This window comes from Oryzias latipes, chromosome 1 (assembly GCF_053564925.1).
Source record: "Oryzias latipes strain Hd-rR chromosome 1, Olatipes_Hd-rR_3.1".
NCBI lineage: Eukaryota > Metazoa > Chordata > Actinopteri > Beloniformes > Adrianichthyidae > Oryzias > Oryzias latipes.
This window is the reverse complement of record NC_136237.1, coordinates 9840884-9858596: the sequence shown is the minus strand read 5'-3', so window position 1 is coordinate 9858596 and position 17713 is coordinate 9840884. Positions and strand designations below refer to the sequence as shown.

At 42.4% G+C, this 17713-nt stretch overlaps 2 protein-coding genes across 2 annotated transcripts; both read right to left on the bottom strand.

Moving 5' to 3' along the window:
- Nucleotides 1–2326: 2326 nt before the first annotated feature.
- Nucleotides 2327–8280, bottom strand: cenpk (centromere protein K). Its single transcript, XM_004066183.4, has 10 exons — nucleotides 8143–8280; nucleotides 7849–7950; nucleotides 7704–7760; nucleotides 6505–6568; nucleotides 6302–6348; nucleotides 6127–6209; nucleotides 5948–6046; nucleotides 5709–5844; nucleotides 5581–5634; nucleotides 2327–2950 (listed from the first exon to the last, which is right to left on the bottom strand). The coding sequence occupies exons 1-10, from the start codon at nucleotides 8143–8145 to the stop codon at nucleotides 2795–2797; spliced, it is 801 nt and encodes a 266-aa protein (XP_004066231.1). The 5' UTR covers nucleotides 8146–8280; the 3' UTR covers nucleotides 2327–2794.
- A 5780-nt stretch (nucleotides 8281–14060) lies between these two features.
- On the bottom strand, nucleotides 14061–16427 carry lbx1b (ladybird homeobox 1b). Its single transcript, XM_004066184.5, has 2 exons — nucleotides 15628–16427; nucleotides 14061–15285 (listed from the first exon to the last, which is right to left on the bottom strand). The coding sequence occupies exons 1-2, from the start codon at nucleotides 15950–15952 to the stop codon at nucleotides 14798–14800; spliced, it is 813 nt and encodes a 270-aa protein (XP_004066232.1). The 5' UTR covers nucleotides 15953–16427; the 3' UTR covers nucleotides 14061–14797.
- Between the last annotated feature and the right edge of the window lie 1286 nt (nucleotides 16428–17713).

Genomic DNA, 17713 nt, shown 5'->3' with positions numbered 1-17713 from the left:
TGATGATGGAAAGAAAGGTGGATCTTCTGTGTGTTCAAGAGACCAGAAGGAAAGAGAGCAAAGCTTCTTCACTCTGTTTAATCATGGTGTGGATGGAATGAGGAACAGAGGAGGGGAGATCCTGAAGGAGGGGTTTTGGTGAAGACACGGTCCAATAGGGCGATGAGTCAGAAGCTGGAAGTAGAAGATGTCATGTTAAATGTTCTCACTTAAATTCTGGAGGGTAAAGAGACTCTGATGGACATGAGGGTGAAGGAAACAGAGGAGACAAGGTGGAGAATTTTGATGTTCAGAACATGAATGCAGACAGGCAGCAGGTGGTGGACTTTGCTTAATGGAAATGTCAGTGAAGACATTTTTCCAAAACAAGAGAGGAGCATAGGGAGGGATAACCAAAGAAATTGAAAACATCTGGATCAGACGGAATCTGAAAGAGGTCAATGAAGATAAGTGGTGGCTGGAGAGAGTGTAACCAGACCGTATTGGATGGTAGTGTGAGAAGGACACTGGTGGTGAGGAAGAGGAAGAGAACCAAATGGTGGAAGATGGAAAAAGGAAGAGTGCTGTGGGGCATTTAGGGAGGAGATGGAACAGACTTTGGGAGATCAGGAGGTTTTTCCAAATGACTGGACAGCATACAGCTGATCAGGGGAGCAGAGGTGAAGAAGGTGGAGGACTTTAAGTATCAAGACTCAACAGTCCAGAGAGGAAGACTGAAGTGGAAATTCATGGATGTACAGTGAAGGAAGACATGAGGGTGGTTGGTGTGAGTTTGGAGGATCCAGAGAAGATTGGATGGAGGAAGAAGATTCACTTTGGCACCCTCTGAAAGGAAAAGCCAAATTAGCAAAGAAGATAATGGATAAAACCAACCCTGTAGATACTAATCTTATTATTACTGTTATTGTTGCATTTTTTTTCTTATCTTCACCATTTTTTGAAATATCCTTATAAAAAAGTGTATTATTTTATTTTGAAAATCCCAGTCCTCTTCCACCTTTGAAACAAAGCAGAGAAGTAACAGCTTCCATGTGTTCGATTGCTTTTAGACCAGTAGGATTACTTTATTGCACAAAGTGCAGCCCGGGGCCAATCGCGACCCGTGGGAAGAATTTTTGTGGCCCTCAATAAAAGAGAGCCAGAGCAGGTTCCTATGAGGAAAAACGTGTTGGCGAGAAGAAAAGGCGTTTTCAAGCCAAGTGGACAAATGGTTACTTTGTCGTACCTCATGGGCTGGATAAAGTCATGTGCCTTATTTGTAAGCATGTAAATGAAATGCTCAAAGAATTCAATATAAATCGTCACAATGTTTCCAAATCATAAAAACTGTGACAAATTTACCTTCATGAAGCGCAACAATAAGCTCCAACAACTACAACAAGGCCATGCTGCACTGCAGATGTCTACAAAAATGGCTAAATCCAGTGAAGCTGTGACAGAAACTAGCTACGTTGAGGCTTTGGAAATGGCCCAGCAAAGCAAGCCCTTCAGTGACGGGGAGTTTGTAAAAAGATTGTATGCTGGAAGTAGCTGACATTGTTTGAATAGACTATAGAGCAAAAGAAAAAGTTTGAAGAAATCAGTCTGTCAAATGATTCAATTATTAGACGAGCAACTGGGAAAACATCTGGAGGGCCTGGTTATTAAAAACAACTTTTACTGTTTAGCATTTATTTCACACAGCGGTGCAGATAAAATGAAAACAGCTTGTTCATTAGTTAAGAGAAATTAAAAACCAAGACTTTGTACTTTTTTTTCACGAAGTACTGGAGAATAAATCAAACATGAGATGCAGCTGTCATAAGGAGGCTGCTGTCAGTTGTGATTTCTGTTCAAACCTGAATGCGTCTCATTTACTGAGAAAGGAGCAGATTTGAAAGTTTCACACTGACCTGATTTAACAGATATGATTACAGGTAATAAGAAAACCCAAAGCCTCCAAGAAACAGAAGTAGAGATTCGGTTTCAGCACAGGATTTTGACTTAATCAAAAAAATACTGAAACAACAGAATTAAAATATGAATTTTTAGATGAATCTGCAGAATGCATGTTTTAAATTTTAAATGGAATCATTAATTGAGAAATTAATTTCTAACTAAAGGAGCACAAAAAAGTCATTTTGAGGTTCCGAATCTCCTCGTGGGCTCCAGCCAGTGTTTAGGAAATGTAGGAACCTGTTTAAATGGTAGGAAGGAGAAGTTAGCTTAACCTAAACTACAGAAGCAGAAGGCTGATGAAGATGAGGAAGATGAGTCGGAACAGAAGTGGTGAGAAGGTTCTGCAGCACCTCTTTTGTCTTTAACTGCAGGCACATCACTGCTGTCAGACATTTCTTTCCTTTATTTGTGTCTCAACAGCACCAAAACCAACATACATGTATATTAAACTACAGCAGTCATACAAACACAGGAAATATGAACAGAGTCTACATATGTACACAGCAGAGGAGCATCAGGACATTTGAGAAGAAACTGTTGACCTCAGAATCTGAGCTGAAGAAACGGCGGGCAGACTTTTAGAGCTCATGAAGAGTTAAACCAGAAGAGGCGAGGAGCGCCTCTGATGACAAACAAACCAGAAAAAGACAACTTTCTGAGCACTCGAGTTTGAAGTTAAAAAAAAAAAGCAGGGACTCAATCATCTCTAGATGACTCGAAGAACCTTAAAAACCTCAAACGGTGCTACCCTCACAGGTTCAGCGGCTCTGCCGGTGCACAGACCGGCTGGTCTTCAGGCGTCCCCACAGCACACAGGTGTGTTCCAGCCGCAGCACAGGCTGACAGAGCCCCCGTCTCAGAAAAACGCCCCCAGACGGATCTTGAAGCTGTTCTCCTGGTGCCTCACTGCCATTCCGTAACGGAGCAGCATCTCCACGTACGGCGGCCAGAACGTTTCATCCACGATGACGTAGGGGTCGTGTGGGGACTGCAGAGCCTTGTTCATGAGCACCTGGGGGGGACATGATGGACAGCAGTCGTCAGAGCGGACCCAAAGCCCCGCCCCCTCAGCACAAGGCATCATCAGGTCTGCCACGAACCAGCAGCTGCAGAGAATCAGATCAACACTGACGGACAAACTAGGAAGTCTTACAGTTTTTCTCAGTCGCTTTAGTACAATTCTCAGATCAGAATGAAATTCCCAAAACTATTGGTTCAATCTTCACATCATGATGTCACTTGTGCACATCATATAAGCAGTTTCTCACTTCTTTGAACAAGATGCAAGACGGCAAAAGGCTTTGGTACATCCATGCAAATGATTATGTACAATTCTCTGCTCTTTGCCACATTATCAATTATTTATGTCATGTTGATCAAAATGTATTATATAGTTCACTGTGCAATAGTCTTACTCCTCAAAACACCTAGTCATTAGTTCATTGTATAAGTCATTAACTGCAAAATGGTTGACCAAGTTGTCATAAAGTGACAAACATATTTCACTGCATTGCAAGAGAGGATATTAGCTGTGATGTGGATGAGAATTTGTGGCCTAACATACAGGAATGACAAGAGGTGTAGGAAGACCACACCAATTCCTACTGCACTGCCTGTACTGTTGGACAGGATATTGTCCTATCTTTTTTCCCCCTTTGTGTTACTGTTTGCAGTGGGTTTTTCTATGTTGGTATGACATGGTCTGTCAACAAATTACAATATGAACAATAAAAGTGTAAATGTGAATCTCGTCCAGTCTCTTGCAATCAAACAAAAAAGGTGTAACTTACATTTTACAATAAATGTCATCCAAACTTTAGCCATAGTTTACATCAGAACCTCCCTCTAAAGTACACAGTTATATTGACAACATGACAAAGTATTTTGACTGTCTTGTTCGTAGACAATGACACAAGGACTTGACATTCTGATGGCACTGACATGTTCAATGACATAAAGACTTAGTTTTGAGAGATGAACTAAAGATTTTGAGCAAGTTACAGGCTTTTGCAAGAAATCCATAGTGTTTTGCTGTTTGTGCAAATTGTTTTGAGAAATGCACACACGTATTTGCAAACTTAAATTCTGATCTGCGAATTGTACTAAAGCGACTGAGAAAATCTGTAAGAGGAGGAATCGAGTCCAACTGGACATACTGTGGAGCACGGAGGAGGGAGGAGCATGATAAGACAGCACAACAGTGCAAGTGAAGCTTCCCAATTTCCTTCTGTTTCTTTCAAGTGTAAAATAAATATGTGTACAAACCAACAAATAAACAGGAATTACTACCAAACACATTCACATTTTAGATGTACTTCAATCTAAATGGTATTTTCCAGTATCGATTAAAATTGATTCATTTCATTTTGAAACTATATTAATGATGTACATCAACTGGATATAAAACTCGCCTCATACAGATCCAAGGGCCCTCAAACTCGATTGCTTTAGGGGCCAAAATCCAAAATACGCTGAAGGTCGCGGGTCGAAAAGGATAAACTTATTGAACACAATAAAACTAAACTTTTAAAACTTAAATATAAATAAAAATAGACAGAAAACATATTCTGGAATAAATCAACTTAAACCTTAAATAACATATTTTTCTCTTTATAAAAATATTTCCTGTCAAAATTATAGAAGTTAGAAATTAAGTAAAGGCTAAAAGAAAAACACATCGACCTTTTCTCACTTTTATGTCATTTGAGATAAAAAAAATAAACTTACATTTTGCTCTCCATAAAAACATATCCTGTCAAAATAACACAAATATGCTGCATAACAAAACAAGCAAAACCTGAAAATATGAATCAAATGAGTGCTTTTCAGCAGTAAGTCAGATTCTGTTGTGTTTGCTGTTGTGTCATCAGTTTTTGTTGGGTTGTGTGTGGTGTGAGCTTCTGTGTTGTGGAGATTCTCAGGATGGACTGCAGAGGCTCATCAGTCAGACGACTCCTGTCTGCTGTGCTGTTAGTCTTCATCACGGAGACCAGCTCCTCATACAGACGTGCTACCAAACACGCACACGGATCAAGCTGGAGCATTTCTGCAGGTAGAATAAACGGTGCGGTTCCGCGGTGTCGTTTTTTGCCTTCAGTGTGTCAAACACTGCAGCTCAATCTGCACAGCAGCCGTTTCCACGGCGACAGCAAACAGGCAACGAAGCGACTCAAAATTCCTTTTCCGTTCCTCAAAGTTACCAAAGCGCCTCGCAAACTCAGTGTTTTCAAAATGAACTTTTTCTAGTGTCAGTGTTCTCCAGGGCAGCTGAAGCACTGCATTATGGGATCTGTAGTGAATATGTTATCAGCGCTACATTTCGCCGGGCCATTAATTATAATATAAAATGATCTGGCGGGCCGGATGTGGCCCCCGGGGAGTTGACTTTGACATGTGATCTAGTTGGATTGTAGGAATAGAAATCGATTCATCAATTAATTGTTACAACCCTATAATAAACCAGAATAATACCCCATAACGAAGCAAACCCTGTGTGCAGCTGAACCCTGAGCCCTTTTGTGAAATCTTACAGAGGAATAATCCTCTTTCACTTGTTTGAATGCTAATTTTGTTTTTTAGCTTTTGATTTCATAACAACGTAATATCTAAACTCAAAAAAGCGTTCCACGGCTCCAAACTCACCTCTAGAATTTCACTGAGGGAAACGAGCTCCTGGCTGATCTGGGAGTCCGCGCTCTGCAGCGACAACGAAGGACTGTTAGCTCTACTGGAGACACCATGAGACTCCTCACATCTCTGCATCACTGCACCTTCTTCCTCCTGCTGGGGCCAGCCTCCATCTGAGGAAGAGGAACGTGCTTCTCCAGGATGTCTCCCAGACACTCCATCAGCGTCTCCTGGTACGCTTTCATCTTCTGGATTTTCTCCTTGATGTCCTGCAGCATGCTGGACGCACAACAACGTCATCTCTCCTTCTGTTGGAGCGCTTCTTTTCCCAGCTTCGACAGTGAAAACATCTGCTTTGAATCCGATCGATCCACCATCTCACCTGTGCACTGAAATGTCCTCCTTTTCCTTTTGAAGTTGTTCAACGTGGTTTTTGGCCGCCTTGAGCACCTGCGTCTTCTCCTCCAGCCATTTCTGTTCTCTAAGAAACGACAGTTCAGAAGCAGGAGTCAGGCGTATCTGAGCAACGCGTGTTTGGGAGGCGCTGGATGGTGGACTCACAGCTCTTTCGTCTCTCGCAGTTTGTCCCTCTTTGCCTGACAACAAGAAAGAACCGTCTCCAGCTGAGAGCACAGCTTCAGCACCTGCCGATGCAGAGTGGACAAAAAGTGGAATAAAAATTTAAAAAAAAAGGAGACACTGGGAGCTCTTTTTCTTCTGTGATGGGTCAGCGCACCTCCTCTTTTCCAGCGTGAAGCAAAATGTCTGGATTTCCTGCCAGCACTGATGGAAGAAAGGAAAAAGCTGATCAGGTTCAACTGCCATTTCCTCTGAATTTAACTGAGTCCTGGATTCAGACTGTTTTAGGCTCCATGTCCTGAAGCAGGGATTCTGTTTGGAAAGAGGTGGCAGCTTTCTCAGTCAGGATGGAGGACTTACACTGAGGCTCCTCTGTCTGCCGTTTCTTCAGCTCAGCTTCCGTTGCCATCAGTCTATTCTGCATCTGCCAGTGAAACCACAATTTAAAGAAGGAACCTCCTGGTAAGAAAACGCTGTTTATTTTCTTTAAATTTGCAATATTTCCTTCAAGTTATGGTGTGTTCTTCTGAATTTAAAACTGTTCACAAATTTCCACTTTTATTTCCCCTCCAATTTAAGCCGATCCTGCTTTAACCACATATTTAGCCTCTGGACTATGGAGGTCATGGATGTTGTTATGAAGCAAACCCCAACATGTGAGGAAAACACCTGAAGCTCTTCTACATCTAAAACAGAACCAGGTTAGTTGTGCTGCGTTACACCTCCTTTAAATGATGCGACTCCCAGAATGCTCCACGCCAGACGCCAATCATCAGCTACTTCTGAGTATCCATGTCAATCTATTTAGTAAGTCTGAATGTATTTAGTAAGTATGTCATGTCTTTCTTCTTTCTCCGGGGGGCGTGACAATGGGACATCGGTTCCCATGATTCTCTGCCTCTTTGTCACACCAAAGCTATGCCCGAATCCCCCCCCCAACCCCTAACTACACCATGCTCGCTACTTTTTTTTTCTTCAAACGGCGAATAAGACGTCATTAATTTGTCAGTCAAAATCTATCGTGAGCGTTTTGCGACGATTATTGGGTCCACTGTCTTCTGAAGATAAAAACATTTATTAAAAAATACATTTAAATACATTTTTTTGGCAAAAATCATTCCGACGCAATGCATTGTGGTTTATATTCGCACACTAGTTTTTCACAGAGACTTCTGGGAAATTTCTAGGGCACTCGATTTTGGAATTATAAATTTGGACAACACTACAAAATGGCAAACGCACTATATAGTGCACTATGTAGGGGTTAGGGTGGGAATTCGGCCACACAGCCCAACTCTCTTCATCCTCTAAATTACTTAAAACAGATTAGAGCGTTGGCTCAGTATGTGATTGAGATTATTGGCAGAGTAGGAGAATCTGTTGTTATTTAGAAAGAAAAAAGCAAAGCAAATATGACTATAATTTGGTCTCCAAACTGTCCTTCTGTCCTCATTTGGTCCATCACTATTTCTTTATTCTTTTAGTGACTTTTCTTTAGTTCCATGATTAGATCAGAAGACCCTCCTGCCATATAAAAAAAAAAGCTGCTGGGATCTCACCTGTTCCTGCGGGCTGTCACTGAAGTGTGGTTCACACAGCAGGAGCTCATTCTGAAGCTGCGACACACAGACACGCGCGCAGTTACGTCTCACAGCACAGACTAACTTCTAGAAACAGTAGCAAGTTACTCCGGAGTTTCCTTACCTTCTCCAGGTGAGCAAACTGCTCCTCACAGAGCTCCAGCAGCTCCGCCTGAGCGGCCTCCGACAGCGGACCCTCCACCTCCAGGCTAGCCGCTTCACCAGCCTGACCGCGCGGGCGGAGCGGCCAGGAGGGACCGGTGAGCACAGAGGAGCAGAGTTAGCTCATTTACACAGCAACTAACGTACGTCATTATCCGCGCGGGAATTGTCTCGGTGTGAGAAGACACAAAGATGCGCGCGCGCGTGTGAAATAACATCCGAATAGTGACAGGGCTAAAACACAAAACAAACTTACCATCCTTTGATCAAATCCACAGTTTCACAGTGCAAAAGAGGACAGACGTCCTAACGTTTCAAAATACCGCCAACATCGGTGACGTCATCCACGCGACGGAAACACATCTACTTTTGGATTTAAACTACAAAAATGGCCGCCGTTTTAAGAAAAAGAAAGAAGAAGAAAATGTTTACTAAGACGCATCGTGTTATTAGAAAATGGGAAAAAATCGTTTTAAATCCCTAAATCGTTGTTTTTTTTTCCTGTTTTATTGAAAGAGAAAAAAGTTGTTTATGTCACAGTTCCAAACTATGAACTAAATGTAGCATTTTTTCACATCTAAACATCGCACGAAATTATTTGTTTACAAAATACTACTTAACAGTCATTTGCATAACTTAGAACTTCTGTGTTTTACATATGAGTGGAGTAGAGGTGCAATGACACAAAAAAGAAAAAATGCTGCCAGTCCATGATGTGGCCTCCTCTGTGTGTGTAAGAACTGAGCTTGAATCCACCGTTTCTCCATTCTATTTTACTACAGTTAGGTTCAGACATTCTTGAATTTTATGTAAAATTTAAATTTACAAAATAACATTTTAAAAAGCTTCTTCACATTTTTAGTATTTTCTTTTTTACCTTGTTTTAGCTTTATTTCTCAATTGTGTTGTTATACTGACATCTCATTTGTGTTTAGAAATAATTTTATGTTTAAATCAGACTTTTTTTGTATTTAGTTTTTCTTCTGTTCCTTTTTTTGGATGACTGAATCAATTTGGGCAACAAAAAGGCTGATTTTGATCTAATAAAATAAAATATAAAAGCTCAAACACAGAGTTAATATTTAACATCATACAAAATGTTCTGTGTAATTGTGCTGCACATATTATTTGTGATTTCCCATTTTATTTTTTCTGCTTTATATTTGCAACAGACGCCAAACAAGTCAGCTGTTTGTCTCTGCTGCTCTCACTCATCTTTTTTGTAACAAAACAGATGCCAGAGTTTCAAGAAGAGATTGATGCTGCTGGAAAATGTGATATGATGGTCTCCCCAAAGATTTATGTATAAATCTAGGATCCCACAAGTAAATACTCAACTTTAATAACCAAGCTGTTCTTTCTAATGTTTTCAGTAATTGTTAAGATGAACATATTTCTCTGTTTGACATAATAACCCACCAAACACACCGACCAGCTCAGAGTTAGACTTGTTTCATTAATCAGATGTGTTTTAAAGCAGGCCTCACAGGCAGCAGCAGCATCATTTTCCTGTATCTTCTCTTCTCTCACCTGCTCTCTTTGTTCTGTAGTTTGGACCAACATTTGAGTTAAACCTGTTTCTGTGATTGAGCAGCAGAACTGTGGGTTGGAGAAACTCTTTATTGGGGGAGCCCGACAGGTTCAGCTTTTCTCAGAAACTGAAGCAAACGTGAAGCTTGAGTTCAAAATTAAGATTTGCAGGGAGAACTGTGGTCCTCCTGGGGTTCTGCAGCATCAGTTCAGGCCAGAAGACGACAAAGCACGGGTGGTTCTTCTAGTCCTGATGTGAAAATGTTACCTCTGAATCCACCTATTTTTGTTTTTTATTATTTTTTTGTATTGTTCACTCTACACTTTTTCTTGTTTCAAACTTGAGCATTAAAAAGAAATTATAATGTATTTTCAATAACTTTTTTTGTGTGCCTGCTATCAACCAAAAGTTCCAGAGTATTGTTAACCCTTGTGTAATCCTAGGCACTTTAACATTGGGAGTTGGGTCATCTAGACCCACTAGACAGTGCTCTGAACCTTTTTTCTTCAATGATTTGTGAACCTCACTGGTGTCCATGGATTACATGAAATCTTTCCACCTTTATCCACCTTTGTCACGGCAGGGAGAACACGTCATTGTGAGGGTGGGGTCATCTAAGATAGCACAAGGGTTAAAAATAGTATTATTGTTAGAAGGACTGATCCAATTAATTATCAAGAGTGTAACTCTGACAGTAGCAGGCTGTGTGTTTCACGCTGAGGCCTTCCTCTCATCTTTCCTAATACACCTAAAAAGAGGAATGGCTTCCAGAAGAACATTTAAACACAATCAAATACCAGTGTTTTTGAAAATAAAATAGAACAGCAGCAAATAACTCCTTAAAGCAACTCCCATAATGCACCTCACCCACTGCTTAGTGCAGTAAATGGTTTTATTTCACAGTTTTTGAAGTGTTTCACCGACGTGGATCTACTTCACATTAACTTCTGTTTTAAAAACAAAATCCGTTGTCTCCACTGGTATGCAGAGGACGGCAGCCTGCTCTGCGGATTCTGAAGACCTCCGGCTGATTTCACAGAACACAAGTTAGCTGAAATAGGATTGGATCAAAATGTTGCCATGGTGTAACAGCAGCTTAGCAAACTGACATCAAGAGAAAACGGTGGGATGAATCATTTTTCTTTGCTTTAAAGAAAATTAAAGGAATTATTCCTTATTATAGATTTCTGAAAAAAACAACAACACATAAATGGACCTTCACTTAAAGGTTTAGAGGAGGCCTTACAAGGCTTGATGGCCCACCACAGACAATATTCTCCTGAGGAAAAAAAAAGTAATGTTGATCCCCCTTCAGCCCCAATCTCAAATTCTTGAATCAAACTGAAAAAGTAAAAAATGTAACGTTTCCATTTAATTCAATAAAAAGTGAGCAGCTCTTTGTTTTCTGTCATTCCTGTAACAGTAAGTCCATTTAGATGTGTGGACAACAGAGAATGGGTGACGGAGGTTCAAATTAGTGAATTTAAAAGGATTAGTGCTGTTTCTTTTTTTAATTGAGTAAATGAAACGTCTTTGTATCACCCAGAGTGTCTTAAAACACGCATTATTACAATATTAATAACTAACCCATGAATTCCATTGTTTGTTGTTTTCTGTTGTTGCTTCATTAAAGTTTTTTTTCTTCTTGCATAAATCCTGCTCAGCTTTCTGACAAACTACAGAATTGCCAATGACAACCAACGCCCAATGAAAAACTAAGAAGAAAACAGAACACTTACATTTTGTCGTTTAAAGATCCTCAAATATTGATATCATGAAATTTTGTAAAAGCGCAATAAAACAAATGAAAATATAAAACAAAAAATAAGCTTGGAAACTGAACTAAATGGAACAACAAAACCTCAGTCAACTGCAAGAGTCATAAAAAAGAGGAGTCTGGTTATTCAAATGAATTAGTGTGTCTCAAAAATGAAACGAAAATTATCATTTTTAATGTTTAATAGGAAGAAAAATCAATTGCAGGTATCAAACTTACCAGCAGGTGCCGCTGTTTGTGTCCCCAGAAGCAGATGAGTCTCTATTATTGTTGCCAAACTTTTCCTCTGTCAGGTTCTGCAGGAGAGGATGACTCTTCTGAAACACAAATCCCTCACAGAACCTTCGGCTTTCACAGGTTTGTTGTTGTTTTTGAATTCACATGATCACGAGACGTTCCTCACATTTGGTTGAACGTGTGTTGCAGTTTCAAGCAGAACAGTCTGAATGTTTAGGCCTCCCTCTAAACAGACCAAAACCTGCAGAATTTTCATCCCTGCTTCCAAACATTCAGGTTTACGCGCATGCGCGCTTGGACACTCACCTGTTCATGGCGCCGCCGGCTGCTTTCATGCAACCGGATTATGAAAATGATTAGCATTTGCTGCAAAAGGAGCAGCGTCGTCCGAATATTCTGTCTGGCTCTTGGTGGATGTTTGATTCCGGCGCGCCAGGCGCGCAGCAGCTGCAGCGGGCGGCGGGGCCTAACTGGACACATTTCGGCCCCCTCCCCTTCTCCTCCAGCTTGATTATTTGAGTGATCAACTAGAATTTGATTAATATGCAAATTTCTAAATAAACCGTTCCATTTGGGCCTTCAGCGCAGCCTAATTAATCAACAGTTAAAGGAAATTAATACATACATCAATTCTGTCAGGAACATGCTTAGTTCAATCGCCCGTAAAATTGAAGTTTGAAGTATTAACTGGCTCCACAGGAAGCCTGATGATTACAACTCCACATTTTGTCTCTATTTAGAAATATAGACTGCTTTAACTGCAGGCAAAAGGGGAAAAGATCTCCGTACTTATCCCGCGCTAATAACTGTTCTAATTATTGTTATAAGGGACTGTAATAACAGGGCTGCAGACATGCGCCTTTGCAGCGATTTTTCTTCTTTGCTTGCTTTCTCTGCAGACAAGGTGGAAAACATTGAAGTAATCCATCAAAGTGCAGTTTACTCTTACTCCTGACGCTACTTTGACTCTCTGCTAATGATGAAGGGGGGACAGAGAGCGGCGGGATGAAGAGAGAGCGGTCGCACTATTGTTTCAGCGGGGACTCATGCATCAAACTTCAATTTTCCGGACGATTGAAGTAGTGATTTTTTCCATCTTGGAGTGAAATACTGAAATACACCTAAAGCCTCCATATTAATTACCACGAAGCCTTCCCTCAGACTATAGTATTACTTATCAGCAGGCGCCTGACAAGGCCTCATAAAATAAGCAAGTGGATCCATCATGGTGGACTGCCTTCAGAAAGATGTCAGATTTAGAGCAGGCTCGCGCTCACAAACATCCCGATCTGACGTGAACCTTTTTATTCTCTATAAGTTTTAAACACCTGACATTCTATTTTTATGGAAACATTTTGATCTAGAAAATTATTCACCTTTGTGTCGTGATGTCATTTATTTACAGTTTTGATGAAAACATTGTCACTGTATACTCTGCTAGAAATAAAGTAAAAATGAGAAATTTACAGAAATGTTTTCCTCATAAGAACCAATTAGTTAAAAAAAATGAAAAACAAAATATTTCAACTAGATGTGTTTAAATAGCTTCAAAAAGCAAACACTGTAAAAAAAAAGAAGAAAGAAACAGCTTAACGGACCCCTTCCTTAAACAAAGAGGGTTAAACGGGAGGTCGTCTTTTCAGGTCTTCTTTTGGACACTCTCTTTCTCCCATCAACATGTTTTCAGCTCCATTAAACTCCTTAAAGACAAAAGAAAAAACCCAAAAAGGGCCAAGATGAGAAGGAGACAAACAAAAGGCTCCCTAAGCAGACTTTGGCAGAAGCGTCAGAGCTCCAACACTTCATGGCTGCTCCACATTGCGCACAACAAAATCCATTTTTTGTTTGGGAAATGTTCTTGGACCGAAGTCAAACATATTATTCGGAAGCTAAAAGGCGGATAAAGACAAGCGGCTCGCAAATAAAGGGCCACTTTCATTGTAATTCATTGACTTGTTCAAAACGCCAGGCAAAGAAAAGGGGGCTAGACATTAACAGGCGCAGATGCCCTCATGAAGGGAGAGTCTATGTAGGCTTTATGGCCTTTGTTCGCGCCCAGTTAAACTGCTTAAAGGGAGGGTTAACTCAATCCATCAAATTGTCTGAAATTGTGAGGAAATTTCAAAAACCATATGGCCTCCAAACGTTTGCGTCCTTTCTGTGCGGTGGGACACACTTGTCTCAGTATTGCTGCCGGCGGGGGACCGGCCCTGCTCCTTTGTGGCGCGTCCCATCAGGGAACGCTGCTCATTTGTCCCCACTTTTCATGCTTTACGCTCAAAATTACGGCCCAGTCCCGCGGAACAAAAAAGCTCTGTAAAGGCCCGGGGAAACTGGCCCAAAAACTCCGCGTTTTTTGTGGCATCCTCCTCTCTTTTTTCCCTCCCCTTCGGCTCCAGATTTGTGTTTCTCACATAAATTTTTAGCACGAATGGAGAAACGTGTCTGAGGGTCAAGAAGCCACGATACGCATTTAGGACGTGAAAGGCGCAGAGATTCCGGGCCACAAAATGTTTGGAGCGTTTGAGGGGAAAGGGACACAAAGGGGGGGTAAGAACTGTGAGCGGACCGCTGCCGAGGGCGGACACGCTGGAAATCTGTGCTTAAAAAGGACTACAACATGGAAAAATATTCCCAAAAGCAAATTTTATTCCCATAGTAGCCTATGTACATTACAGTCTGTGCATTGGTTTCAAATAATGTCCTGATTTTAGAAAGGCACTTCCAGGTGTACAAAACATTTCTGACTCCAAATCTGTGGTATCCAAACAATAAAAAAGACAAAAAAGAAAAAAAAGAAGAAGAAGAAAAAAAAAAGAAAAAACACCACGGTGGTAGCTGCTGCTTCTCCCCGAAAACGCCTTCACTGTTCGGGTCCAAGGTGGCCTCTTCATCATCAGCACCGTCATCATCAGGGGAGCAGTGGTTTCACTCCCAGAAAAACAATTAAATAAAATGTTTTTTTTGTTTGTTTTAAAGGGGGGAAATAAATAGATAATGGTCACAAATCAAAACATGCATTTTCATGCAAAATGTGTGTGGAAAACAAACAAGCGCGCTCATCCAGGTGTGTGGGTCAGGAGGACAGGTGAGTGTGTGCACGTGCTGAGAGTACACTGTAAATTAATCATGACGGTGTTATTACATATTGCTTTGTCCGACAGAGGAGACCGGTCCTGTCAAGGATCTGCGCGTTTTCATGCGTCACTGTGGATCTGTGTCGATACGAAGTCATTACATTTTGGTACATGTTCGGACTCATGGTTTACATTTTATGCAGTGAGTGTACAAGTCCTCCGGAGGGTCTGCGCGCTCCGCCCGGGTCGTCTCTGCAGGTCTGCGCCCCCCCGGCTGCGCGTTTTGCCATCAGTCGTCCACATCAATCTCCACGTCCTCGTCCTCTGAGCACTCCTTACTTGTTGTGTGGTCTGAGAAGGGGGACAGCGGCGACGTCCGCAGTTTTTGTGCGAGCTCGTGCTCCTGCTGGCCTCCCCGCGCGGGGGACTCGGCTCGCGGGTGGCCCAGTGTGCCATTGGCGCATTTCTCCAGGTCCGCCAGCTTGGCGAGCTTGTCCAACGGGACCTGGCCGATGGCCTTGGCCGACTCCACGTCGGCCTTCATCTCTTCCAGATCCCGTTTTAACTTCGCCCTCCGGTTCTGAAACCACGTGATGACCTGCGCGTTCGTGAGACCAAGCTGCTGTGCGATCTGGTCCCGGTCTGCGGGCGACAGGTATTTCTGGTACAGGAAGCGCTTCTCCAACTCATAGATCTGGTGGTTGGTGAAGGCGGTCCGAGACTTCCGGCGCTTCTTCGGTGTGGTTCTCTGTCCGAACAGGGTCATGCCGTCCCGGCCTGCGGGAAGAAGCAGAATCTGCGTCAGAATCGTGAGAGCTTGTGCGCTGAGCGCTGCGCGCAAAAACAGGGAAAATACACAAAACTCCCCGTGACGCAGAAATTAGGGCAAATAAAAAAATAAATAAAAACAAATAATGATAATAAAAGAAAAAATGTGAGGAAGTTTGTTCAATTCTACCTCGCCCAAATATTTATAATAATAACGATGATAATCATTTCTGAATGAGTTTCCAGTCTTCAACTGTCTCAAAAAAATATAAGAAATATAATTGAAGTTTAAAAAAAGGAGCATAAGAAGACATTAATACTAAATATAATGATAATAAGAAGGGGGTTTACCTTCCGCCGCCTGTAAAACGCTGACCTCCAGCCCCTTGAAGGTCTTGCTGGCTAACTCCTCCAACGCGCAAAGCGGGGAGGTCTGGGTGAGGAGCGCGCGGCTGGACAGGGGGATGCCGGACGGGCGGTGCTTCTCGGAAGACGAGATGAGATGAGCGGTGCCACAGATGGTGTAACTGCGCTTCACCGATGGTTTGTTGAGGATGTCGTCGATGCTGAAGGGGGTGAGCGGCTTGTTGGAGTTGGCAGGAGGCGGCAAGTGGTCCAGAGGACTTCTCCTCCTGTGCTCCCCCGCATCACATTTGGCCACTTCTTTGGATGTCATCGTCGGTCTCAGGCAGAGTTTAGAGGCGGAAAGACACGCGTGGATGTTGGGAAGAAAGTCACATAACAGTTTGGAATCGAAGTCAAAGCAGGAAGCCGGAGGGTGAGCAGCGCAGAGAGCAAGCGCGAATCTTAATCCGATGAGTTCGGAGAGCCGGTCCCGGATCCGCGGGTCCACAGGAGTGAGAGGCCTCCCTGAAAATGGCGAAGTCCACAGAGTTGACGAATACTAACAAGTTATCATTGATTGGTAGGTAATCAATTATCTCCAGTGGCACTGTCGCCCTCTTCCCTTTCACTCTTTGACTCTGTTGCAGTCCAGTGCGGGGCTTTTTGCGACTGGGGGTGTCCCATTAATTAGGACGCATGGCTGGAAGGAGGAGGAGCCCGGCGGAATTATAATGCTTTGTGCTCTTATCATCTTTGGTCTAATTTAGTCGTGTGGTGAGATACCAGAATAGGTATGTGGGGTAAATGAGGGGAAGCAGGGAGGGAGGAAGGGAGGGAGGCAGGGAGGAGTGAGAGAATCTCATCTGCAGGCAATCCGAACGTCTTTACGCGTGAAACTTCCCGCAGCTGCAGTTCAATGTGCGGGGGAAAAGTCTGTGGATCATCACGGTGCTTCTGCGAGCGCTTAGGAGGCCGCAGCTCTGCGCACAGAGGAGCTGTCCTGGGCCTGAAGCGGGCTGATCCTGTGTTCCGTAACGCTAACGCAAAGCCGGGCCGTAGATCAGCCCTGACGACGCCTCCTCTGGGGCGGGAGGGAGAGGGAGCAGCATGTGCCCCTCTCAACAACGCCAAAGCCGCGCCATAACTCAGGCGAAAGGGCTCCTTTTATTCCACCCGAGGAAGATATCCTTTCCTCTTCCTCAGACCTGCGAGCATCCTGCAGGTTTGACAGGTTTTCATGGCGCCGGAATCCAGCGACGCGGCGGGAACAAGGGGTTCTTCATCACCAAAGCAGGTCTCTATTTAAAATGAACGAAAAAAAGTTTTTATTTCACTTTTTTGTCTCAAAATGAATGAAAATGCTCTTTTTTGAAACCCAAACGTATTGTTGAACGGGTACATTTAAGATACTAGTTTTATTCTCATTAACAGTTTAATGCAACAGCCTTTATTTCATCTACAATAGAGGTCATGACGTAACCAGTGGGTGTCATAAATAATAAGCAAAGGTGAAACGTGATTTATTTTTCTGTTTCTGCTTTTTAGGTTTTTAGCATCAAATAGGATTAAATTGTGGCATCGGTTCCTTTTGCTTTTTCATTTCTTCTGTTTATATTAAAAATGATTTTCGTTCTCTCTGAATTTAGGCCTATAATATTCTTATTAAATAAAAAAATGTTTTTGTTTTATTTTTCAGAGGGGAAAAATTGCTATTGAACATTTTATTGTTTTTCTTGTAGATATTTTACAGATTTTTTTTCAACATTATTTATGCCAGAATTGTAACAAAAATAAAATGTTAAGTGTTTGGAATATTTCGCCTGACAGAATGGCAGAGGGTGTGTTCTTTTTTGTGACCTTTGATCTGACCGATGCTCTGTCGTGGACACCAGGTTGTTTTCGTTCAAAAGGTGAGGTGTGTTTGCAGTCATCTTGGACCAAACTGGGTCGCCGGTTCGGGTCCGCAGCTCAGAGGCTCAGTGAGTGACCTCCTGTAGGAGCAGGACCAGCTCCGCTGTGGTCAGCTGCAGGGGTGGCACCGTCATTTCGTGACTGGCACTCCTGAAGGCCCGTTTTCTCCCATGACACCAGA

Coding starts and splice junctions, on each gene's coding strand:
- cenpk (XM_004066183.4), bottom strand. Junction 7,761..7,848: donor AGTTTGCTCACCTGGAGAAG/GTAAGGAAACTC, acceptor TGTGTGTCGCAG/CTTCAGAATGAGCTCCTGCT. Junction 6,210..6,301: donor TTCACGCTGGAAAAGAGGAG/GTGCGCTGACCC, acceptor CTGCATCGGCAG/GTGCTGAAGCTGTGCTCTCA.
- lbx1b (XM_004066184.5), bottom strand. CDS start 15,952: ATGACATCCAAAGAAGTGGCCAAATGTGATGCGGGGGAGCACAGGAGG. Junction 15,286..15,627: donor CGTTTTACAGGCGGCGGAAG/GTAAACCCCCTT, acceptor TTCTTCCCGCAG/GCCGGGACGGCATGACCCTG.